Raw genomic sequence first — 27298 nt, 5'->3', positions numbered from 1 at the left:
CGCTCCCACTTTCGTGTGCGGGAAGGGTGGCGCTGCTGAAGATGGTGGCGCTACCGCGCCTCCTATACTTTTTTCGCACCTTGTCCATATGGATACCGGCATCGTTTTTTGAGCGGCTTCGTGCACTGTCGACGGGCTTCATATGGGGCTCGGGACGGCGGCGGGTGGCTTTGACCACATTGCGGCGGCCAAGAGCGGAGGGGGGCCTGGCGGCTCCGGATTTCGAATGGTACTATCTGGCGGCACAGCTTCAATGGCTCACACAGGCGGTGGCTAGGGAGTATAGAGGCCCAGAAGGCCCGCAGGGCAGGTTGATTCCTCGTCATGTGATCGCTTTCATAGTCCTCCAGCAGCGGATGGACCTTGCTCAGCTCACTCTGGAGGAGCGCACCCTCAGGCAGTGCTGGAACCGATGTCAGAAGAGGGCCGCCATAGTTCACCCTTATGCCCCAGAGATCCCCCTGGGTATGTGTACGGCGCTCCCGCACGGGGGCGATTGGTCGGGACTAGCTGTTTGGGAGGAGCTGGGCATACAAGTAGTGGGGGATTTGTTTAGGGAGGGGGTGCTGTTGCCCTTTCAGGACTTGCAGGACTCTTATGGGCTCCCGCGGGGAGACTATTTACTTCATGCAGCCCTCGTAGCGGGCCTCCAGAGGCATTGGAATATGGGGCTCTCGGAGCCGCCGGTCGCCGCGGGCTGCCAATACGTAGTTATGGCGGCAGGGACGTTCAAGGCTATTACCTGCCTCTATCGCAGGCTGTCGACAGCATGCCTGCGGCCCTTAGACACGTTGAGGGATAGGTGGGAGGTTGACCTCGGGAAGCCCATCCCCGAGTCGACATGGTCCACGCTGGTGCGGCGGGCCTGGAAGGGAACGCGTAATGCCCGGTTTCAGCTGGTTCCGTTTTTTACACTACACAGGGCCTATCTGACGCCAGTTAAGATATTGCAATACTTTGGGGGTGCGCATTCTCAGTGCCCGCGTTGTGGGGGAGAGGGGGCTGATTTTCAACATATGTTTTGGTCATGCGCGAAGTTGGGTGACTATTGGGAAGATGTTATAGACTGCCTGAATCAGGTGACAGACCGCGATATTGCCCCGGAAATGGGGGCCTGCCTGTTGCTCTGGTTTCCCCATACCTGCCGAACGAAGATTACCAGTAAGTTCTATGACTTAGGGTTGATTATGGCCAAGAGGGAACTAACCATGCATTGGAAATCACGGGGGGCCTAGCTTTCTGAGGTGGAGGACGGCGTTTGCGAGATGGGCAGGAGCAGAGGGCACACTCCGGTTGCAGTTAGCACTTAGGAGGGATGACGAAAAGGCACTGGCGACGGCCCGTGCATGGGAGGCGTTGGTGGTGGAACTTCAGGAGATGGGAACACATCCGATCGACGGGAGGAAGCGGCAAGTGGGGAGTAGGAGGGAAGCCATGGGGAGAAGTGGACACATGAGCCGTGGCTAGACATGGGGGGAAAACCCGAGCTTCCAGGGAACGGTTTGGGTACCTGTACATGATTCGTAGGAAGGAGGGGGACTCAACAGGAGGAGGGCAGGCAGAGGGGGGCACACTGACATGGGCTGAGGGAGGGAGAGGGTGGGGGGAGCCCACGCGGGAAGGGTGATTTTTCTCATGTTCAACTGCCTGAAATATCAAGTGTCACACTCTCCGGTGGAGGGCTGAGGCTGTTGGGGGGTTGCATTGCGATGTTGGTAAGAAAATAATAAAAAATGTTTAAAAAAAAAAAAAAAAGATAGTAAAGATACCTAAGGGAAATGAATAATCTGTGTATGAGGGAGGAGAATACATGGCAGCCCATATGGCTGTCATTACATGGTGTCAGTGTAAGGGTATGAAGAGGGAAGGGGAAAAAGGGGGATAAAATTACGACGGACTTAGGCAAATGTATGTGTTTTGATTAAAAGTCTTTGACACAATACAGTTTAACCAGAAATTGTAAAGGGGAAAACAGTCTGCTGCTGATTGCTTAATAATTTTACAAGATCCTGGAAAATAGTGGTCAAGCAAGCATATTTGGGGGCTTCTTGCTTGAAATGGTCTTAATTATAATCTCTGTGTATGAACTTGGAGCAATGGTCGGGCTATGCTTTGGATGTCACAAATTGCCACTCTTAGGTTCTTAATCAAAGATTAATGCCTTGTCTACTCTGTTCGTATTTGGTTTGACGTTGCATCAATAGCAGTGGTCAGTGTCACTGCTTTGAGATTAAGGTATATTAATTCGGAAATGCCATAGGGATTAGAAGGTGGACATAGCAAGTAATTGGAAAACCAGTATGGTTAAGTAGAAAAGATTATCTAGCAAATATTACAAACATGGGTTCTATTCCTCTGTGGGTAAAGAAGCATGTCACTCAGCAATCTAACACACCATTTCAACTGGGGTCACTGGTGAGTGGCAAATTTTCATATTAGGTTTGCCTTATATCTAAAACCCCAACTATCTGCTGGAAGTTCTGTCTATTTTGGTTAAGTTAGCTGAGGTTAGGCATATCCCTGGTGACGTCCGAACATTATAATAGGTGCGGATGAGATGAGTCAGCAGGAATCACACCCAACAAACACATTCTGTCTGACTCTTAATTAAAGTTATTTCATTCATATATGCCTTGGGGGGCTTTATTAAAGAGGTCACAAGCAATTCAGTGTTTTATTCTACTCAGAAGAGGAAGTCCAGGACTGATCACATCCTTAGGCATTCTTATTTTCCGTATCAAGTTACAACTAGTTAGATATAAACGACTTCAAATAAATGTACATTCCCCTCTCCCTTATGGGGTTATCAGATTGCAAGCATTTTACATAAAAGTCGATTTATCAAGTATCACAACAAAACAATAAGAAAAGGAAACTTATTTTATCTTTAATAAATACTATAAAATCGTTCTGGTCCTGTGTATGATGGTATGAACACCCCAAGGGAGATTGCATAGAGTTAACAAAGTCGCATCCAGCACCACCAAAGATAAAGATGATAAAGTTAGGCGAATAACGACAACTACAACAGGAAGTAGAAAAGTTGTTAAGCAAAGAAGCTATAGAATTAGTACCCCAGAATCAAAGGGGTTTACTCAAACTACGTTCTGGTACCAATACCAGACAAAATGTTAAGGCCAACACTGGACCCTGAGGTCACTAAACAAGTTCATAAAGACGCAAACATTCAAGATGACAGGGCTACAAGAGGTCATTCCCCTGATAGGGAAAGGAGACTACATGGCAACCATAGACCTCAATGGCGCTTACCTGAACATACCAGTAAACAAAGACTCACACTATTTCTCAGATTTGTTGTGAACAAGACACACAACCCATTCAAGGTGTTACCAGTCAGAAAAAAATCTGCACCACAAGTGTTCAAAAAATGCCTAGCTGCGTGTTAAGATGTCCAATGAAGATGAAGAGGCGAACTAAGGTAAAAGTTGAATGAAGTTTATTGGATATGATTTACACCAACCGAGAACAGCATCCAACACCTCCAGTTCCCTGCGTTTAACTGTCGTCCTGGAATCATAACAGCATTCCTGGATGAAAGGTTCCTGCATGGAATAATTAACATGTCATCTGTGCTGGAGCAGATGATATGTAAATTTCTAGTATAACATAACGCTGTGGTAGCAGCACATCTCAGATGACACGGATTACATGTTTATCCATACTTAGACGACTGGCTGATGAAAGCAAAGACAAGCAGCCAATGCCCAATGCAGGAAGAATATCAACAAAGTCATACAAACCTTGCACACACTTTACAAGTATTAGAAATTGTCACAGAACCCAGACATGGAGAAAACATTCCTGGGAGCAATCTTGGATTTGTAAACAGCCAAGGTGAGACCAGTGGACAAGAGGGTTAAAGCAAAAGTAGAGCCGAGTCGCCATTACCAGAAGGGGCAACATCAGATGATAAGAGCGGTGGGGCTAATGATGGGAGTGATGGCCACCTGTATTCCCTGGTACAACATGCAAGACAATACATGAGATTAATACAAGAATGGGTCCAACAACAATGGTCACAATCAACTGGGAGTTGGGACGATGTAGTGGTTGTTACAGACTAGGTTCAGAGAGAGATCCAATGGTGGAACCTCAAAAACTTCACAGGGAAACTATTCAAACCACCAACTCCCTCATTGACCATCACAACAGATGCATTCCACCTGGGATGGGGAGCTTAAATGGACAAGCTGAACATCAGAGGTCTCTGAAACCCCAAGGTAGCGGTGTTACACATAAATATGCTAGAGCTGATGACTTTATGGCTGGCTCTTAAGGTCTTCCAGAGACATTTTATAGGGAAGACAATTCAAACAGACAACACAGCGAAAATACACTACTTGAACAAACAAGGTAGGACAAGATTCTACCAGCTTTCAACCTTGGGTCAGGAGATATAGAGATGGGCGATACTGAACAAGGTATCAGTAGTGACAATATTCCTACCAGGAAAAGAAGACACTGAAGCGGACAGGCTAAGTCGAAAAGCAAAAACCACACATGAATGAAAGCTAAAACAAGAAGTGTCAAGGTAGATCTTCCAGATCTGGGGTACACCATAGGTAGACCTATTTGCAACACACAAGAACGTGAAATGACAAAGCATTGCATCCACGTTCTACCACCCAGAGTCACATCAGAATGCCCTGTTGGTAAAATAGTCATGGAGATTTGCTTTCATATTTCCCTCGAAGCCAGTGATACCAAAGGTGATCCAGAAGTGCCTACAAGAGCAAGTCAACCTGATCCTGGTAGCTCCACAATGGTCTCAACAGACATGTTTCTCAGACCTCATGGGAATATCCCCAGGGCAGTACATTCCACTCCCAACACACCAAAACCTGTTAACGATACACGAGGGACAAGTATGGCACCCCGAAACAAGCACCCGGAACCAAACACCCTCAACCTGGCAGCATGGCTCCGTAAGAATTAGAATTTGGCCACCTCAAGTTGGCAAGAAAGGCAATGGAGATTCTAAAGAAAGTGAGGCGACCAACAACAAGTAAATGTTACAGCAACTAATGGAAGAGCTTCCAACAATGGTGTAACAGTCATGGAAAACACAGAGGTCACAGGCATTAGATACCTGGAGCATCTACTGGACAAACAGCTCTCATATGCCTCTATCAAAGTCCACTTAGCATCCATTGTAGCGTATACAAGAGGCATACTAGGTAGAAGTTTATTTACCACACTGGTGGTGAAGCCCTTTCTAGAAGGAGCAATGAAAGTAGCTAGTACCTGCAAGAAGCATGCCAATGCCTACATTGAACCTGAATATAGTACTCACCCAACTGATGACATCACCCTGCACTACTTTTCTAACCCTCAAACCCGTATTCCTCATCGCTATCACCTCCCTAGAGAGTAAGTGAGATACAAGCGCTCGCCACTCAGGAACCATACCTACGAATACACAGAGACAAGGTGGTTATGAGAACAAACCCAAGATTCATAACAAAGGTGGCATCAAAATTCCATGTTAACTAAAGTATCCACCTGCTATCTTTTTTTCAGCAGCCTAAAACATGGATGGAGAGAGCATTACACACGCTTGATGTCTGAAGGGGCAATTATGTATTATTTAGAAAGAACAAAGGACATCAGGAAAGGAGAGGACTTCAGTCATCGAACAAACCATCGCATGATGGATAGTGCAAACAATATTGTCGCAAGACAAGGGGAGTAACCCTTACAGAAAATCCAAAAGCACATTCAACGAAGAAAAAAAGAGCAACTCTTGCCTTCTTTGGCAGCATAGCAGTAGAAGACATTGGCGTAGCTGCTACATCGTCTTTGGTACATACCTTCACAAAACACAACTACGTGGACAACAGGGAAGCAGAAGTGGGACAAAGAGTACTGAAGCATTTGCTTGTAAACACACATGCTGCAAAACTAAATGGTTACTTATTGTAGGAGTAATTTTGCAGCTTGAAGAATTTTCTGGATTGACATGCATGACCCCCACCTCCACCGGTAGACATGTATTTACAAACTCAACTCTGGAGAATACTGACAAACCAAGAAAAGAAAAAAAGACTCTGAAGATGGCTACTGTGTCAAGAGATTTCCAGGGCATATATCTGACGTCACACAAGGAGGGGTTTAAACTCAAAAGGTCGATGACACCCACAGGAGAAACCTATCAGAGCATCCTGGAATTCCCTTTTGATGTAGCAACAGTGGGTAACAAGTTTTATTAGCCCCTGTTGCTACATCATAGCAGTAAATTACTGGATTCAGAATCCAGTTATTCACGCTGAGAGCCATATATAACATCTGGAATTATAGATGGCTAACTGTGAATATTGCGGATGAGACATCAAATAGACAACATGTGCGAAGCACAAGTTGGCTCTCATGTCACTCAGATCCCTGAGGTAAATAAAATCTCCATTATTCATATTTTGCCCATGTGCAATTTTATGTTTATATATCCTCCCACCAAATCATCTAACACTGCTTCTAACATCTATACAGGGGCAGAGGAGTAAGGGGGGGTCCATATGCAGTAAATATTGTAAAACAAAAGGTTGAAAAAAGGGGAGTAGCCTGACTGACCAAGATGGTGGACACTCACTGCTAGATCTCTCGCCGGCCTCGCCAAATCCTCCTGCATCCTGGTGCTGACAGGCCCGACAGGTTGGCTTGAACCTGCCAGAGGTAGCTGCCTTTGGTGCGGCAATTGCTTTGGGTGCACTGCGGTACCCAAAGAGGAGAGAATACTGTGCTTGCAGCTGCAGAGACCACACCCGCAGGGCCCAGTTTCACCATGGCGGCGGTTCGAGGTCGCGAGTGACCCAGTGGACGGGGCACATGGTCCGGTGTGAAGGGTGGGGGACCGGCGGTATCCCTTTTTGTTTTGCTCCTCCCCACCTGCAGAAGCTGGATAACAAGCCTTGTGGGCCCTGGGACCGGGGCGGTTGGCCCAGTTACAGAGCCCACTTTTGCATTGGTGCCAGGCCGCTCATGCCAGGAACACCCAAAGTGGCCTTAAGTGGCACGCAGGGCTGTGTAAGTGCTTTCCCCTACCCAGTGATTAGAGGAGTTACGGAGGCCCTGGTGCCCTGGAGGTGAAGCTGAGTTACTGGGAGGTGGTGGGGTGAACTGTTAGGGGTGTTAACGGGAGGGGATCTGACAGGCTGTGGTGTAGTGATGGCCTTGTCTAAACCAGGGGGGGTCCACTGCCCCACAATTTTGGCCCCAGGGAGAATACTTCAGAGAATTGGATGGCAGGGCCCTCCCCAATGTGGGCTTTAAAGACCTGTAGAGACTTGGCTTGGCCTGGTCGTGGTGAAGGTGCGTGACAGTGCAGGTGGGCTTCAGCTGCTTGTGGTGCCCATCTAGGAGCCTGATGGCGCGAATGGACCATAGAGATAAGGTCGGCCCTTCGCTCGAGCTCCTTTCTCTGTGGAGTATTCTGCTGGGACCTTGTTGCTGATTTAGGGCCTGGAGGAACCTTCTTCACCATGGGGCGCGAAAGGCCAGCGGGGGTCCAGGGCCAATCTGAAATTGATTGTGCTACTGCCCCATCATCTGATGCATGTGAGGCTCAAGAGCCGATGGTTGCCTCTCCCCAGCGGAAGACTCTGGGGCCATTTTGTTGGGAATTCAGACCTCATGGTTGGCACTGAAGTCTAAGATTGGTGAGGTCAGGGTGGAGTGATCCCTCATGCGACAGTATTTGTGAGGGGTGGCTAAAAGGATTATGAAAGTGAAGGGGTGAGTTTTACTGGTGGAGGACACAGTGGGTGAGCTCAGAACGTGGTCTCGAGGCTGGTGGGCACAACGCTACGCCTAGAAGAATGTGCAGAGGATGTAGAAAACCGTGCCCGGTGCTGCAATCCATGATTTGTGGGCACTGCGGAGGGTGTGGAGGGGTTAACGTCAGAGCACTTTCTTGAAGATTAGATGGCATCCTGGGTGCCATCTGCCCAGTTATCCTCCTGTTTTGTGATCAAATGTTTCCTTGGTGCTCAGGCTTCCCCTGGCGGCTCTGCCCCACCAGCATTTCACCCAAATCCTCAACTATGGGGATTGGGACTGCATCCTGTAAGAGGCCTGACAGGACAGCAATCCTGCTCACAGTGCACAGAAAATCATGATTTTCCCGGGCTATACTCACCAGGTGCAGCTGTCCCGGAAACCTACGACAAGGTCACAGTGAAACTCAGTTCCTTAAAACTGAAGTACATGTTGATGTTCCCGAAGCGTCTCGGCTCATTCATAACTCCAAAACTGTCTTCTTTAATACCTCAGAATTGGCCTGGGAGTGGGCAACAGAGCAGCAAGCATTGACAGTGAACCCAATGCCAGGATGGGGGGGGCACCTGAGTGAGGACCCTTTGGAGGGAAGTGGGTCATGGAGACGGGGCTGCCGGGGATCAGTAGCGGACTCTGGTTTGGAGGTGCGGATCCTGGGCTCGGGCCTGCTAGACTCTCAGTGTCTATCATCATCAGAGTGGCAGCCCACCCAAACACTGGCCCGTGACTTATCTGTGGGTTCGATGGACAGGGCCTGAGGCCTACCTAGCCCTTTACTTTTGTACTTATGTCAGCACATATGTCTCCTTAGTGATGAAGTTGTGGAGGCCATCGAGAACCATCACTATGCTTACAGCGGATCTGTGACAGCTGCTTGTAATCACAGCTGCAAAGCTCTCACTGTGGGTCTGCCAAGATCCACAGACAGGGGACAAGATCATTGTATTTTTATGTTGTATATTCCCCTCCCCCCAAATCATCTAACCCTGCTTCTAACATCTATGCAGGGGCAGAGGAGTAATGTGGGTGCTATATTATAAAAAAGGTACAAAAAAACCTGCCTGCTGTCACACACTCCTGTCCTCCTCAAGAAATCCCACCCCATTTGAAAAATCAATACCTGATCTCCTGCCCACCCCACCACCCTCTGCACAACCCTACCTTCTGCCCAAATGTAAAAAATGAATATGTGGTCTCCTGGTGCTCACAACACCACACTTTGTGCAATCCTACACCTCTAAGCTGAAGACTGTCGAGAGCCAGCACTGTACTAACAGCGGATCTGTGAGAGCCACTAGTCACCACAGCTGCAAATCTCTCAGTGCTGTGTCTGCGAAGATTCACATTGACAGGAGACAAGACTATGCAGGGGCAGAGGATTAATGGGCATGCCATAGACAGCAAGTATTATAAAAAAGGTAATAAAAAAACTGACTCCTGCTGCGCACATCCACCACCCTCTCCATAAGCCTCCTCTCTGCCCAAGTGTGAAACATAACATGTTGTCTCCTGCTACTCACCCTCACCACACTCTGTGCAATCCCACCCCTTGAAGCTGAAGGCCGTAAAGAGCCAGCACTCTGTTAACAGTGGATCTGTGAGAGTCGCTTGTCTCTACAGCTGCAATTCTGTCATGGCGGGCCTGTCGAGATCTACACTACAAGATATATCCAGGCACTGTCTCTCCAGGAGGTATGTCACTCACAATGTAACACTGAATATGTACTTGAGTCTTTTATTTCCCTCTTCCTCCTCTCAGCAGTGATCTTCTTTTCGTGCCAAGCATTGATATGATTTGTGTGTTTTTTTTAACAAATTTTATTCATTTTCCACGTAGTAGTCAATAATACAGTTATACAGCAGGATACGTAACCATGAAAGCGAAACAATGTGACAGTTTTCATCAGAATATTACCAAGTATTAATATGTTAGTGCATTGATTCCATTGCTGTATTAGTGGTTGAAAAGTACCACCCTGGTTCCCCCATCTCCATCAGGCCTGTGGCTACCTGTTGCTACCTAGGTAAGTTGGAACAAGGCAGGTGAGACTGCCAATCTCCTTTCTACTGCCTTGCCCACCCCTCTGGAGACTTGGGCAAGGTTGCATAATAAAGGGAAAGCAAGCACTTCCTTAGGTAACATAACAGCAGTGATTAACCCCTGTGGGTAACCACTGCTGTGGCAGCACTCTCATGAATACCCAAATTCCAGTACAGTTGTTAATGCTAAAGGCTTTCTATGGAAGCCAATATGAAAAGGAAGTAACTTGGTTTCTTTGCCATGTAGGTCTGTTCTGTACGGTTTGTAGAATATCCATGTTTTAATCAGGACCTTTGTTTGCAGGTGCAGTGCTATGACCCCGATAGCAATACTTGGTTACTTCGTGCCTCCATCCCTATTGCTAAGAGGTGCATTACAGCCGTGTCACTGAACAACGTGATCTATGTGGCCGGAGGGCTGACTAAGGCCATCTACTGCTACGACCCTGCTGAGGATTACTGGATTCATGTGCAGAACACTTTCAGCAGACAGGTGAGCATCTTGTAATGATGGAATACATGTTTACACAACATATACAAAGATTTCTGGAATTCCCATTATGTGCATTAGTACAAATACATGATCTCCATCTTTAGGTTATTTTTGCCATTAGTGAGATCAAAATCAAAAAGGAGCACAGCGGATCAACAGTCTTATTTGGAAATTGAAACCACAGAGCATCAAGGTGCATTAGTTAGCAAAAAAAAGCAGCAAGGAATTGATTGACATTTGCATTGAAACAGCCGGTCAGGGGAACTCTTCACCCATAGGAGAATTAGGTCAGAGAAGGCATAATTCAGGGGCGTTTGATTTTCATTTGTTCCTTCACTGCTTTCTGGGTAGATAGTGTATGGAGAATACCCTTTTATAATTATGCCTGGAGTGCCATTGAAAATTTGCAAATGGCAACAAACAGACTGACTGTATTTATTGCCTACCCAAAGACCACAAGTATGAGAGTTGTTCTGCTAGATCTTTGTTGTAATAAAAATATTGAAAAATAGAAAGAATCAGTGCTCACGACGCTTTGATGTAGAAGTTGGCACAATTAAAACAGCCATCCAAGTATGATGAAGTGGTCTCAGAAGACGAGAGTTTGGAAGGCCCGAATGGCACAAGAGAGGGACAGGGAAGAATTTCAAGACTTTGACATGAAAGTTAGAATATCCTATAAAGTCGAGAAACCCAAGATGATTTCTAAGTAAATTCTAGCAATGTCTAAAGGCATAAGCATATAATGCCTCAGGAAAGTAAGTTCCCAGAAACTAAGGCTTTATTTATATGTTGACAGAGAGAGGACGTTGTTGCAATGGCGATGGAGTTTCCTCCATAGCAACATAATGATCTGCCTGCTTGATTTCGATTTGGGTTGACCGTGATTTGACAACGGTCAGTTCTACTCCATCTCCACCGTGGTCAGACCCCTCCGATTGCATTGGGTCTCAATAGAAAGAAAGGTGAACCTGCAGAGGTGAACAGTGCCAAATGTTGGAATAACTAAAACATTTTCACACAGCAAAAACATAAAACTCACGAGTAAGAACCAATAAAAAATCAGTGTTTCCACAGTACTTGATGTTGGCCTCTTTCTCACTGATGACACAATGCTAGATTCTACTATCATTGCAATATCTTGCGAACGAGTGTCCACCTCCTCTGCCTCCCTTCCTGTGTAGGTGTTGAAAATCATTATCCATCCAATTAATTGCAACAAACATGACCTTCACACAGCAAGCTAATAAAAAATCATTTTTAAGAAGAATATAGTGACTCCAGTGCCGGAAACGAAAAGAAAGTTATACACCAAGCAAAAATACTACTTTGAGTTTAAAATGGAACCCTGCACCTGGGCCCATCTATTCCAATGTTATGATGGGCAGATCCCAATTATAGCTAAATCGAAAACATAAAAATCACTTGTTTCACTAAATCTAAGTGTAAAATAACATGTGCACAGAGTTAAGTAATGGTTGAGTAAGCTGAAATTTATCATATTATTAGGCTCAACAATGTTGACTTTGCGTCATCTATTCCCCCCCCAGATGGCTCGTACAGCCATTACATTAAACATCGACCTTTTTCTTTAATGACAGTTCAGAAACTGTTTGCTGATCGCTGCTGCTTATGCCTGGGTTCCTCTAACTCCTTCAACTCATAAACACAACACCATTGCCATCAGCTAATTTCTCTCCAAACTTCTGTTCAGTATTATTTTTCACTGTCATCAACTTGAATAAAAATTTGCCTAGCTAAAGTGAAGGTAAGTTTCATTTCTATTAAGGTCACGGAGACGAGGATTATGCTTAATCTTCCTTGGTTTTAGTTCATATTCCAGAACTCAGCAGCCATTTAATTTGTATAAACTACTTTTCCAAAGAACAGCAGGGAAACAAAAATCAATATAGAGCAGAAGTCCTTTTATCATCCCCGCAGCCGACCCCAACATAGTCCTTTCTTGCTGTTTATACCCCTTCTTTCTTCGCGTGAATCAAGTCACCATCAGTCTTCACGCATCCTGTTTTGAACCATCACTTGCTGCAACAAGAGGCATTATCAGAAAACCATTCTAGTGCGTGAACCAAACAGCAAGGCTAACCGAATGTCACACAAACAGTTAATTCTAAATTTGTATGTAGAACTTCAATAGCAAGACCTGACAACAGATTATTAACTGTAACCTCAAAATGGAATTACCTACTCCAGTGCATGGGGGGAACTGCGTGTCCATTGATCGCTGGATGGGCTAATCCTCGGCTCAATGTTCTTAATAGAATTGAAGCTTACCTTCACTTTAGCTAGGCAAATTTTCATTCTATGTCAGGACCAGAGGTGAGGATTATGCTAGTTCAAAGCTTGTTTACCATCGATTGGAGCCATTCCAACACCAGCTTAAAATAGAACCTCTTAAAGGTTGAATCCAAGGACCAGTCAGTCTGCAGCCCGTATTAGATCCTCCAAACGTGTCCCTAAGCAAAAGGCCTTCGAGGCCATAGCGCCTCTAGCCGGGTGAGCTTCAAACACCTTGATGTCAATACCTGCCTCTTGCATAACCCAGCAAACCCAGCAGGCTATCGTTGGAGAAGACACCGCCTTAATGCAATGAGTAATTGGTTTTCACCTGGGGGGGCGGACTTCCATTGTCAAATCTTCATAAGCTCTGAGGCATTGTATTACGCACAATTTGGGAGCGTCTGGAAATGCCGGATAGGAAATTATTTGAGTATGGGACTTGGTTCTTCTTCTTACTGTGAAAGAGACCCCTTCCGGGGGAAACATTCTGCCTCAGATGTCCAGGGCTCTTATAACTGAAACCCGTCTGCATGATTCCAGGCATAATAACATTGGCAATTTGGCTTAGAGCTCTTTCCTAGACAAGAACCTGTTCAGTTGCCAGGACAAAAAAAGATTGAGCACCAGGTTAACATCTCAAAGAGCTGAGTAGCGTGGTTCTGGGGGAAGCGAAAGGCGAATCCCACTGAGCAGTCTACACACCAAAGGATGCTCCCCCACCAGGGCCCTATCGATGGGGGCTTGACCCCCTGAAATAGCCGAGCGAAAGGCATTGATTGAACGGTATGCCATCCCCTCTTCCGCCAAACCAGCTAGAAAAGTAAGGACTTGCACTACATCTGAGCCCAGGGTTTCAACTTCCTGTCTCAAAATCCAATGTACCCACCTGGTCCAGGGTGGTTGATATCCCTTTGTAGGAATGTCTGCTCATGCTCTGGAGAGTAAAGACACAGCGTGTCGTGTAAGGCCTGGGAGCGACCAGCGTTGCCTTAAATTTGCCAGCTATACAAAACAATAGGGCGACCCAATAAACCCCAAGGATTTGGGTATAATGTAATTCCAGACAAAATATAAACCTTGAGGATTTATTTCATTAATATTTCTTAGTCATATAGTCACCTTAGTGAGCTTAATTTCAAAAAGAACCTAGAGGTAAACGATAGTTATCCCAGTTCATTATTTATTCATTTTTTAGGAATTCTTTTTTTATATTTCAATGTAACAAAAACATTTCGTATATACAAAAAGGAAAGAATCAATTTTCATTTATACACTGGCAACAGAAAACTACTGTCAATTAGATACACATAGAAAACAGTAGTAATTGACACTTTTTATAATGATGAACCATCCACAGTTTGGTCATATATCAAGAAAACTCTTGTTTCAATATTTTTAGTATCAAAGCACATCAGATGGGTACTTGTTTCCACCAAATAAGTGTCACACGCTGTGACACTTATTTGGTGGAAACAAGTACCCATCTGATGTGCTTTGATACTAAAAATATTGAAACAAGAGTTTTCTTAAATTTGCCAGGCCATCAGGTTAAGGGACCCTTCTTGCACGAGGGATGTGGACCTAAGTCCGGACTCAAAAGAATGTGAGGAAACAGAGCTGGATTGGAAAATCCCAGGAGAGATCCAGAAGAACCACACTTGAGACCTCTAAATAGGAATGATCATCACCACCTTCAACAGCTGTCGGCGCACTTGCGTTGACACCCAGGTGATCTTTAAGAAGGGGTGGAACGCATAATCCTGTTCCCGACTCCAACTCTGTAGGAACGTGTCTGTCACCTCTGCCTTTGGGTCTGGTTTCCAGCTGAAGAACGGTGGTAACTGATGGTTGAGGCAGGAGGCAAACAGATCGATCAAGAAAGGGCCACATCTATCCAGCAGGCGGGAGAAAATCTGGTAATGTAACTTCGAGAGGCTGGAATCCCAAAGGTGACAAGTGCCAGTCTGCCACCTGATTCAATTGACCCGGAAGATACTCCGCAGTAACTGAGACCTGATCCTCAGGACATAAATCCCAAAAGTCCTTCGCCAGGTTCACTAGGGTCCGTGACCTTGTACCGCCCAGATGGTTGATATAGCAGACCGCTGAAATAGTGTCGGTTTTTAGAGGGACGCAGGACTGGGCCCTGTCTTTCGTCCAACACTGAACAGAGAACAAACCTGCTAGGAGCTCCAAACAGTTGTTATGTAAAGTCTGTTCTTGTGTACACCAGCCTCCTACTTTAGAGTACTCCCCTCACCTGGCTCCCCAACCAGAATGGCTGGCGTTGGATTCGATCACCAGATAGGGAGCGGAACTGAAAATTGCCCTTTCGTTCCATACTTCCAGGTGGGTAAGCCACCACACTATCTCATCTCTGGCTTCGTCTGATGAAGGTACCAACTGGGAGTATGTTAGGCCTCTCCTGAGATGATGGGCCATGAGACGTTGCAGTGCCCGGTAATGTAGCGGGCCCGGAAAGATGGCCTGAATCAAAGAAGAAGGAAGGCCTACAAGGCAGGCAATCTGACTGAGAGACGTGTGGGATCTTGCCAAGGTTTGGCGAAGCTTGTGTCTTATCTTCGCCATCTTCTGAGATAGAAGGCTCAAAGAGGAGGTGGTGGAGTATATGAGGAAACCCAGGAAGGTTGCCCTTTGGACGGGAGTAGTAAGCGATTTCCTTTTATTGATAATGAAACCCAGACCTTGCAGCAGGTTTACCTCTGTCTGTAGTTGTAGGGTTAGCTGCCTGGGAAACTTGGCCAGGATGAGCATATCGTCTAAGTAAACGATCGTCCGAAAGCCCGGCACACTCAGAAACTGCACTGCCAGCTTGAAGACTTCGGTGAAACATCATGGGCTGATGACAGCCCGGAGGGGAGAGTGGTGAATGTGAAAACCTGCTCGTGCCACTTGAATTGCAGGAAACGGCGGTGAGGGGAAAACATCATGATCATGAGGTAGATATCCTTAATGTCGAGCCTCACCATCCAGTCCAAAAGATGGAGAACGTCCCTGAGCAGGTTAATATTCTCCTTCTTGAAGTGATTGTAAACCAGCCACTTGTTGGATTCCTTTAGGTTGATCACTGGTCTCTGACCTCCATCTGCCTTGTCGACCAGAAAGAGATTGCTTAAACACCCTTACGGTGCTCCTTTGATATGCAAATAGCCCTTTTTTGAGGAGGGCTGCAACCTCCTTGTTGATGAAGCCTGCATCTCGACTGGAGAAAGAGATAGGCCGGGGGTGTACCCTCTGAGGAGGGCGACCGTGAAACTCTACATGGAACCCCTGTATCGACTATAACACCCAGACATCGTTGGTGATGGCTGCCAAAGCCAGAGAAAATGAGCTAAACAACCCCCCACCTGTAGTTGAGTGGAAGGTAGTACACTCACAGTTGCCAGATGAACCATTGGTCTGTCCTCTGTATCCTTCATAACCTCAGAACTTCTGTGCTCTTGTGGGGTAGAACGTGTTGAAATATGGGTTACTTTGATACTGCCCAAGTCCTGAGCCTTGTCCCTTGGGGGATTAGAGTAGGAGGGACGGCCGCTAGAGCGACCCTTTGGAAAACCTGGGGGGTAAACACTCTTCAGATAGTGGACTGGACCTTGACCAACGCCGTGAAGGTCACCATGAAATTACTGAGCTCCTTCACGGAAGGGTCTGTAAACAATCCCTGTTGTGCCACCTCCCCAGCCTTCTAAGAGGCGAGATCTCCCGACTTTGGGTCGACCTTAATTAGTAAGGAGCGGCGGCACTCTGTGGACAATGCAAAGCTTGCATTTTTGATAAATAAGATGGCACAGTGAGCCCGTCCTGATAGCACTTCTGGGGGTATGAACGAACTGGAGGTCTTGGCCTTCTCTGCCATATCTAGAATCTTGGTGATTTGTCTGATGCCAAGACCTGTCAATGCCCTTTTTGGGGTCTTTGATTAACTTCACCAAATGCGTGGCCGTTTTTGGATCAAGATCTGGCATCAAGGCTACTTTTCCTTCTGAGGTTGGGCAAGGGCATTCTTCCCGCAGGCGGTTGCAGGCTTCTTTCTCCATGGGTTTATGGAGACGTCCTGCAACGTACTTTGTGACCTTGTCCGCGTTAACCCAATCTGCCGAACGGGGATGGACTATATCTTCCGGGTCAAGCATATTGGAGGCATCCTTATGAGCTGGTGGGGCATCTGTGGCCGGCAGCCAGGGTATAGAGGGGCTTGTCAAATCAGAGTCCCCTGTGGAGTCCCTTGTGTCCTGCTGGTCAGGGCATTCTGGGGGAGAAAGATCAGAGGGAGCTGCTAGGGCTTCTGCAGTACTCTCTTTAGGGGGAACCTGTGCTAGGAATGCCTGTTTTAAGACACACAAACACGTCTACATCAACCCCGAGTCACATTTCCATTTTTGGGGGGTGGGGCCCCTTCAGGGGCAGGCTGGGGCTTCGGGGGTTCCTGCATAGTGGGCTTAGCAATTGTTGCCCACTCATGTGCGATCTGCGCTGACAGGCGCTGTTCTACTGGCCCATGACTTCATTTACTGTCCTGTAGATGGAATCATCAACTCCCTGGTAAAAGTCGTCATCCCACTGAAGGTAGGCTAGGGTGTCCTCCTCAACATATTGATCTTCAGGGGATTGGATGGTGAACAGAGATAACGCTAACTTTGGCGAGAGGTGGCACCCTCTGTTTAAGGCAGTGGATGGTAATAAACAGGTTGAGATATCTGGTTGAACAGCACACGCGGAGCGTCTGGTTTTCCAAGCTGGGAGGGAGCCAAGACTATATTGGTGGGCCAGAGGCGCACAGATTAATAGGCTAAGCACCAAGGAACATGCACCAACCGCCCTCGCAGATTTAAAGCGCAAGCTTCCCCAGAAACCTAGTCTCACAGACGGCTTGTGACGCAATACAGACCCCGGAGGGTGTCCAGAAAGAAAGGGAAGATACATACCCCAGCGGGACGTCACAACAATTGACACTGATGTCTACCGGGGAGCAAAGGCACAAAGCTTGGCATCACTCGGGCTCTGACAGTGCGCGTCTGCCCAAAAACGAGGCAGACGCGCGGAGCAGCCGAGACGGCCAACAATCACACCCTCACGTGGTCAGAGGTCCTCACTGTGTAACAATAAACAGGGAATTCAGTCGCATAATGAACACAAAAGCAGTCCTGCGACGAACGTGAAAGGGAATCTGAAAGTAATATTATTCATTAGCTTTCAGTGCAACAACCGAAACGTACAGTCATAAAACAGTGCATAAATATCACAAGTTTCAGGAGTAAAGGTAAATGCGACTTAGCAGTGAAGAAAGAGGGGGAATAGACAGCAAGGATGGACCATGGTGGGGTTGGGTGTGGCGATGATTGAAGGACTTCCAATCTATATTGACTTTTGTTTCCCTGTTTCCCTGTTGTTCAGGGTGGCTGCTGTTTTGTGGAATATGAATTAAAGCGAAGGAGGAATAAGCATAATCCTCACCTCTGGTCCTGACATAGAGTCTCTTCATCAACAACAATCAAATCCCACAAATTCCCAGAATCAAAATATGTTTCAATATAGCACCTAAAGGTCCACCACCATGTTCACTAAGCAATGTACATATAGCAGAAAATCCTTTCCCAATTGCTTCCCAATAATCTGTCTCTTCCAACTCTTTCTTTAAAAAGACTTGTAATATTCTTTACATACTTGCTTATCACCTTGCTCTTACTGGCACATAAGTGCAGCATTGTTGGATACGTAGCACTTTTAAAACTCCACCTTATTTTGCGTGCACAATATCTAAAGATAATCTATTTTTAAGAACATTGGCTCCACTGGTTATCAATTCTGTCAGTCAGTCAACGACCTTTATTCAGCTAAAAAGGCATAAAAGTTAAAACATAATGTTCGAGGCATATGAGCTGCAGATTACACACTTGTGCATAGATCGCCATCTGGTGTTGGGCCCGGATGTTTGCAGTTGTTTTTCCTTTTGGAAAGTCTTTGGAAGTCACGAGGTCGGTGACTCCTCCTTTGGATCGTATTGCGCATGGGCTTCGGCTCCATCCTCAGATTGTTTTTTTCCGCCATCGGGTTCGGATGTGATCTTTGCGCTCCGGTTCCGAACAGCTTCCAGTTCGACGATCGACGCGCAATCCTCACCCCAATTTGCGGTATTGTTTTCGATCGCGATCTCCCCACTCGACGCGGCTCTCATCGGCAAGAACCTTCGATTCCAGTCGTCGACGACGGCCTTCGGGCCTACCCAAGCTCCGGTCCTGGCTAATGGAATGGACTCCCTTCAAGAAGTGCCCTCGATGTGGGTCCAAATTCCCCCACACCGATCTCCACGAAGTATGTAATCTCTGCCTCTCCCCTGAACAGGAGGCTCGAGACTGTCCGGCGTGTAAGTCCTTCCGGTACAAGAAAACCATTCGAGACCGAAGGGCCAGAAGAACCATGGCACACTCGTCGACGGCGATTCCGGACGACATCTTCGGGGAAGGCATCGACGCTCCAGAAGAACACCACACCGACGAGGGAATTGTCAGCGCCTCCGAAGCTGACGATTCAGATGTGGAGGACATCACACCGGCACAGAGGGTCGTGAGTACTAATCTACCCCCCCCCCACACCCTCACCGGCACCGAAAAAGGCTTTGGTCACGCCTTCGCCTCCGGGCCTAAGCAAGACCAAAGACACTGCTTCCCACACCGCACCTTCGGGACCGGTAAAGAAGCCGATTAAGCCTTCCGGCGGCTCGGGCTCAAGCCAGCCCACCGTCAATGCCGATAAACACTCTTCGGCACCGAAATAGAAAATGGCCTCCGCTTCGACACCGAGCCCCGCACCGAAACACTCGGTGTCGAAACCCAGCTCCAGCTCCTCGGTACAGACACCATCTTCGGCACCGACAAAAGCACACAAGGTCACCGACACTTCGAAGCCGAAATCCATCTCGGCGCCTACCAAACAATCAGACCTTTCCAAGCATAGTTCCAAACACCGAACCAGCACGGATAAAGCCAAAAAACCAATGGCCCCGACGCCTTCGGCTCCGACGGACCAACCAACCTCACCAGAACTCTTTACACCGGATCCATTACAAAAAACACTAACCAAGGATCCTAAGATGTTCTCCATCAAAAATAGACTGCTGGAAAAACCTGCTCCGCCTCCAACTCCAAAGAGGAAGGACTCTGCTACCTCCCCTTGCAGAATACCTTCCCCACCTCCACCGCCCCCTCCACCTTCCCTTCCTCCACCTTCTCCGCCCCCACCTCATCATTCCCCAACACCCTCTCCGGATGATGATCAGGGGGATCCATATGATGACATAGGAGACGTGCCCCAAGATTTATCTACAGGGGACCACACTCCCACAGGCTCCCCAGACCCATGGGACGATTATAATATCCCTGACATCCCTAACATCCCACAGGATGATCTCTACCCTTCCAGACCTTCCCCACCAGAAGACTCACTGGGGTTCAACCATCTACTACAAAGGGCGGCACACTATCACGGGGTAGATCTCCATACCGACCCCATGGAGGAGGATTTCCTCCTCGATACGTTTGACACCACACATAGGACTACCTCCATATTGCCTATGCTCAAGGGAGTTATAAAACATGCGCCAGGGTCATTAACCCGCGCATTGAAAAGAAATATAAATCCGCCCCTACAGATCCCTTCTACATCAGAGGGCCAGCACCACTAGATTCTCTGGTAGTGTCCACAGCACGTAAAAGGGCCAACTCCCAAGCGTCAGGCGAAGCACCACCACCTGACAAAGAGTCTAAACTCTTGGACGCATCAGGCAAGCGTACTGCATCCCAAGCTGCCAACATATGGCGTATCGCTAATACACAAGCGCTACTAGCCAGGTATGACAGGGCCCATTATGACGAATTAGAAGCCATAATGCAACATCTCCCTGATAAATACAAACCTAGGGCCAATGAGCTAATTCAGGAGGGCAAAACCATTACTAATACCTCCATACGTTGTGCCCTAGATGCAGCAGACACAGCCTCCAGGGCCATCAATACTAGTGTCCTCCTCCATCGCCATGCCTGGCTAAGGATCTCAGGTTTTAAACCGGAGGTACAAGCCTCCATCCTCAACCATCCCTTTGACCAGGAACATCTGTTTGGCCCAAAAGTGGATGAGGCCCTAGAAAAGATGAAAAAGCACACAGATGCGGCAAAATCCATGGGAGCCTTACAATCACACCCTCCCAGGCGCTCCTTTCGCCGCTCTTCCTTGCGGAGCACATCTAGAGGCTACTCCTCCGACACCGCTTCCACCCCATATAAAGCCCCTACCCAGTCCACCTTTACAAGGGGCTACCAAAGAGGTGGCTACAGGGGCAACAATAACAATAACAAAGGCAGAGGCAAGACAAACACCGCCCGCTCTGCCACCGCACCTACCCAATGACTTCCCTCCACTCCCCCCAGACCATTCCACTCCGGTCGGGGGCAGACTCCAAAATGTCCTCCCTGTCTGGGCTACCATCACCTCAGACAAAAGGGTAACACAAATAATTTGGTCAGGCTACTGCCTAGAACTAATATCTACCCCCCCAAACATTCCACCCAGACAACGCCCAATGTCACAAGAACATCTAACACTACTGAAGCAGGAGGTAATCTCCCTCCTACAGAAAAGGGCGATAGAACACGTTCCTACCAACCAACGAAATATGGGGGTCTATTCCCTAAATTTTCTCATACCAAAAAGGGACGAGACTCTGCGGCCCATCCTAGACCTCCGGCCCCTAAACAGATACATACACTCAGACCATTTTCACATGGTAACGCTTCAGCAGGTACTTCCACTGCTTTCCCAAAACGACTTCCTGACCACTTTAGACCTAAAAGACGCTTATTTCCACATTCCAGTGCACAACGCTCACAGGAAGTTCCTCAGATTTGTAGTGGATGGCCAACACTACCAATTCAAAGTACTCCCATTCAGAGTCACAACAGCACCACGAGTATTCACCAAGTGCCTAGCAGTAGTGGCAGCACACCTCAGGAGACAACACATCCATGTCCTCCCACATCTAGACGACTGGCTAATAAAAGCCAGTTCATACAGCCAGTGTGTACAACACACGCATGCCACTATCCAGCTACTTCACAAACTGGGCTTCACAGTTAAACCACGCAAAGTCCCATCTACAACCATCCCACATAAAACAATACCTCGGTGCCACCATAGACACCTCAAAAGCGCTAGCCTACCCCAATCCTGCCAGGATTACAAGCATTCAGGCTCTACACGCAAAATTAATGGCACAACACTCCTTTCCAGCTCGAGTGTTTATGCAACTAATAGGGATGATGGCCTCTTGCATCTTCATAGTACCTCACGCAAGACTCCAGATGCGTCCTCTCCAAGAGTGTTTAGCACGCCAATGGAACCAGGGCCAAGGTCAATTAACAGATCTGGTGTTGGTAGACGGTCGTACCCATCGCTCTCTGCAGTGGTGGACCACCACAAACCTTTCCAAAGGTCGACCGTTCCTGGACCCGGTTCCCCAGATAGTACTAACAATAGACGCATCGCTCTCCGGCTGGGGAGCTCATCTATTACATCTCACCATGCAGGGCACATGGACACCTCAACAGAAGTTACTCCATATCAACCATCTGGAGTTACTAGCAATCTTCTTAGCCCTAAAATCTTTTCAAACACAGATTTCAGGCAAGGCAGTCCTAATCCGCACAGACAACATGACAGCCATGTACTATATTCAAAAACAAGGCGGCACACACTCTCCACAGCTCTCTCAGCTAGCACAGAGCATATGGAGATGGGCCATACCCCAGAAAATCTTTCTCCTAGCTCAGCATGTCCCAGGAGTCCAAAACACTATGGCAGATCTGCTCAGCAGACAAACACAACAAATCCACGAGTGGGAACTCCACCCACAAGTTCTACACCCGTACTTTCAAATGTGGGGGCATCCACAGATAGACCTCTTCGCCACCCACGAAACACCAAATGCCCAAGCTTCGCCTCCAGATATCCACACCCATTGTCCAAAGGAAATGCGATATGAATGAACTGGTCTGGCAGATTTACGTACGCTTTTCCGCCTCTCCCACTCATTCCACTAGTGGTGCGCAAACTACAGCAACACTCCCTCACACTAATCCTAGTAGCTCCAACTTGGGCCAGACAACCGTGGTACACCACACTGCTGGAACTATCTGTAGTACCGCACCAAAAATTACACCTCTCTCCACACCTCTTAACCCAGAACCATGGAGAGATCAGACACCCGGACCCAGCTCAGCTCAACCTTGTGATCTGGCTCCTGAAATCCTAGAATTCGGTTATCTAAATCTTCCCCCTGACTGTATGAACGTCATCAAAGAAGCTAGGCGACTCACCACTAGGGCGTGCTACGCCGCCAAGTGGAAACGTTTTGTTGTCTATTGTCACAACAACACCATCAATCCCCTAGATGTCTCCATTCAACACATCATGGGCTACTTACTCCACCTACAAAGGTGCAATCTAGCCTATACGTTAATTCGCCTGCACCTCGCAGCCATAGCAGCTTACCTACAAAACATGCAACATCTATCACTCTTTAAAGTACCTGCCATTAAAGCCTTCATGGAAGGCCTTAAAAGAATAATTCCCCCCAGAGTGCCACCCTCACCTGTGTGGAACCTAAATATCGTTCTCACCAGACTAATGGGGCCTCCCTTCGAACCACTCTACAAATGTGAACTCCAATTTTTAACGTGGAAAACCGCTTTTCTTGAAGCCATCACTTCCCTCAGAAGGGTCAGTGAGATACAAGCACTTACCATTCAAGAACCTTCTCTACAAATGCACCATAACAAAGTTGTTCTCCGTACCAACCCAAAATTCCTCCCTAAAGTCATTTCTCCCTTTCACCTAAACCAATCTGTAGAGCTACCAGTATTCTTCTCGCAACCACAGACCGTTGCAGAAAGAGCTCTCCACACACTAGATGTCAAACGAGCCTTACTCTACTACATCGAGAGAACACAACCTTTCCGTAAGACCAAACAACTGTTTGTCTCTTTCTCTCCACCACACAAGGGCAACCCCATCGGGGATAGCTAGGTGGATTGTCAAATGCATTCAGATTTGCTACCACAAAGCAAAACGAACGCTATCCGTTCCCCCTAAAGCCCATTCTACACGTAAAATAGGGGCTTCAATGGCTTTTCTAGGAAACATCCCATTAGATGATATCTGCAAAGCAGCTACATGGTCAACACCGCACACTTTCACTAAACACTATTGTGTAGATGTGCAAACTCAGCAACAGGCTAGTGTGGGCCAGGCTGTACTCAAAACATTATGTTCGAGGCATATGAGCTGCAGATTGTACACTTAGCATAGATCGCCATCTGGTGTTGGGCCCGGATGTTTGCAGTTTGTTTTTCTTCTTGGACAGTCTTTGGAAGTCACGAGTTTGGTGACTCCTCCTTCGGTCCGTACTGCGCATGGGCTTCGGCTCCATCCTCAGATTGTTTTTTTCCGCCATCGGGCTCGGATGTGATACTTCGTGCTCCGGCTTCGAACTTCTACGGTTCCAGCCTCGACGGAAAATCCTTGTTTCTTCGAGTTTCTTCATCATCATCTTCATCTCTCGAAGCGGCACTTTTCTCCATCCCGTACATCGGCACCGGCCTTCGGGCCCTCCTCGACTCCGGTCCCGGCCGATGGAAAGGACTCCGTTCAAAAAGTGCCCAAAATGTGGGTCTAAATTTCCCCACACCGACCTCCATCAGGTGTGTAATCTTTGCCTCTCTCCAGAACACGAGGCCAGAGACTGCCCCGCCTGTAAGTCTTTTCGATCGAAGAAAACCATACGGGATCGAAAAGCTCGACGCACCATGGCGCACTCATCGTCTGCAGCTCCACCGGACATCTTCGGAGACGGCGCCGAAGCTTCGGGGCAAACACACACCGAGCAGGAAGAAGACGTCGTCAGCGCTTCCGAGGCCGACGACTCCGACGTGGAGGACATCACACCGGCGCAGCGGGCCGTGAGTACTGTGCCCCCTCCCACCCCCGCGCCCAAAACCAGAGACTCAGGTTACTCCCTCGCCTGCCGGCCTGGGCAAAACCAAGACCAAAGCTTCGATCACCCCACCTTCGGGCCCGGTGTCGAAGCCTCCAAAGTCTCACGGCAGCTCGGGATCGAGCCAGCCGACGCCCGGTGCCGAAAAACAACATCCGGCACCGAAGAAAGCAATATCCAGCTCGACTCCGAAGCCACCGGTGCCGAAGCCTGGACTCTCGGTGCCGACCAAACACAAACACAAATCTGTCGGCACCGACGCTCCGGTGCCGAAAACTCCTTCGACGCCGAAAAAACCGGAGGCCCCAAAAAAGCATGGCGCACACAAACCATCGAAGTCCTCGGTTCCGAAATCACCGGTGCCGACGGACGATTCGACGCCATTGGCTCTGTTTACACCAGACCCTTTACAAAAGACTCTGTCCAAAGATCCAAAGACTGGACTATTGACTTTAATTATCAAGAAAAGACGCCTTGATACTCCGGCTCCTCCTCCACCACCCAAACGGAAGGACTCTGCTACTTCTCCCCTCAGAGTGCCCTCCCCACTACCACCTCCCCTACCTCCTCCACCTCCTCCACCCCCTCCCAGGTCTCCACCACCTTTACCTCACTACTCTCCGGCCCCGTCCCCAGATCCGGACGACGGGGACCCGGACAATTATCCAGCGGACGCCCCAATGGATCCCACTCCACCAGGGACCCCAGACCCGTGGGAGGATTACAATAACCCTGATGTACCCGATATTCCTCAGGACGACCTATACCCATCCAGGCCGTCTCCTCCAGAGGACTCCTTAGGGTTCCATCATTTAGTGCAGAGAGCAGCACACTACCATGGGGTGGACATGCACAGCGAACCAGTGGAAGACGACTTCTTACTGGACACATTTGACATACAGGACAAATCCACATCTATTTTACCCATGCTTAAGGGTGTCACCAAGCATGCCGCAGAGGTGTTCAAAGACCCTGTCAGGGCCAGGGTACTGAACCCTAGAATAGAGAAAAAGTACAAGGCGGCACCCACAGACCCTGCATACATTAAGGGCCCTGCTCCCTTAGATTCCCTAGTTGTCTCTACAGCTAGAAAGCGGGCTAACTCCCAGTCCTCAGGAGAAGCCCCACCGCCAGACAAGGAATCCAAACTCCTAGACGCGTCTGGCAAACGCACCGCCTCTCAAGCTGCAAACATGTGGCGCATTGCAAACACACAAGCGCTACTTGCGCGCTATGACAGAGCACACTACGACGAACTTGAGGCTCTTATGCAGCACCTCCCCGAGAAACACAAGCGTAGGGCTCATGAGCTAATACAGGAGGGTAAACTCATTACAAACACCTCCATTAAGTGTGCCCTCGATGCAGCCGACACTGCTTCTAGAGCCATAAATACCAGTGTCCTGCTTCGTCGCCATGCCTGGCTCAGGATCTCAGGGTTTAAGCCTGAAGTCCAGGCGTCCATACTCAATCACCCCTTTGACCAACAAACTCTCTTTGGGCCCAAGGTAGACGAAGCGTTGGAAAAGATGAAAAAGGGGGAGGAGCCTAGCACGCAACCAAGATGGCCGCGTAGGTGCGAGGCTCCCGAGGACCTCTGCGACCTCCTGAATTAATCCTGGCTATATCCTGTCCTCTTTGAGGGGACTGTGTCGGTGAACCCGAGCTGAGGCGCCACCCGTTTTCCGTGTTCGAATCGGACCCCGAACACCGGCGGGAGCGCCGATCGAAGGTTGCGGCCTTCCCCGTGCCGGCCCCCCGGATTGGAGTAGTGAGGCGATCCGGGGACAAAGTGAACAACAGCGGTGGGCACGGCTGGGCGACTCGCGTACCCCGCGCTTTCACTTTCACTTTTGCTCCCTCCTCGCCTCCAGCGAGGTAGGGTCGCGAAGCGGGGTGCGGTGGTGTGGTCTTGTCCAGGTGCCCGGCTGACCCGCCTGCTGTGGATCGTCCTGCGGTGCGGTGGCCGCCCTCCCCCCCCCCCGGACCCCGCAAACGGGTCTATCGGCCCTTTCGAGGAGATTGGCACGACGGTGGGAAAGCATGTCCACCAAACAAGATGGCGACCGGGCGAAGGTGAAGACGACCCGCCGTGGCCCGGCGCACCAATCCAACAGTATGGACCGCTACACTCTCCAGAAGGGATCTCCGGAGACATCGCGCACGTCCCCGGCGGGCCTGACGGAGACACCTGCCCAGCCGGTGGACCTGACCCTCCGGGACGTCATGGGCGCCATCGCGGAGATGAAGGCCTCGGTGGACCAGCGCTTCGACACCCTAGCGCAAAAAATAGATTCGGTCCTTGTGGATGTGAGCCTGGTGAGGGCCGACCTCTCTAAGACTAATGACCGGGTCGATTCCCTGACCCACACCACAACGGGCCTCGAGACAGATGTGTGGCGGCCCTCCAAAAGGAGGTGCGCCGGCTTGGCCAGGCGAGCGCCCTGATGGACCGGCGACTGGAGGATTCAGAGGGTCGGGCCAGGAGGAATAATGTTCGTATTGTGGGGGTGCCGGAGGGACGAGAAGCGGAGGCCGCCGACCTTTTTGTGGAAGATCTAATCCTTACCCATCTGCAGCCCCGGGGCCTGAGTAAGCTTTTTGCGGTTGAG

At 48.6% G+C, this 27298-nt stretch overlaps 1 protein-coding gene across 1 annotated transcript in view; it reads left to right on the top strand.

Annotated features, from left to right (window-relative positions):
• KLHL24 (kelch like family member 24) overlaps positions 1-27298 on the top strand; it is a 314417-nt gene that overhangs the window by 250796 nt on the left and 36323 nt on the right. Inside the window, exon 7 of the mRNA XM_085634930.1 lies at positions 10136-10324. Coding sequence (XP_085491056.1) covers positions 10136-10324 — 189 coding nt within the window. The remainder of the gene's footprint in view (positions 1-10135; positions 10325-27298) is intronic.

The sequence above is a fragment of the Triturus cristatus genome, chromosome 11, assembly GCF_964204655.1.
Source record: "Triturus cristatus chromosome 11, aTriCri1.1, whole genome shotgun sequence".
Lineage (NCBI taxonomy): Eukaryota > Metazoa > Chordata > Amphibia > Caudata > Salamandridae > Triturus > Triturus cristatus.
This window is presented reverse-complemented; position numbering and strand designations above follow the sequence as displayed.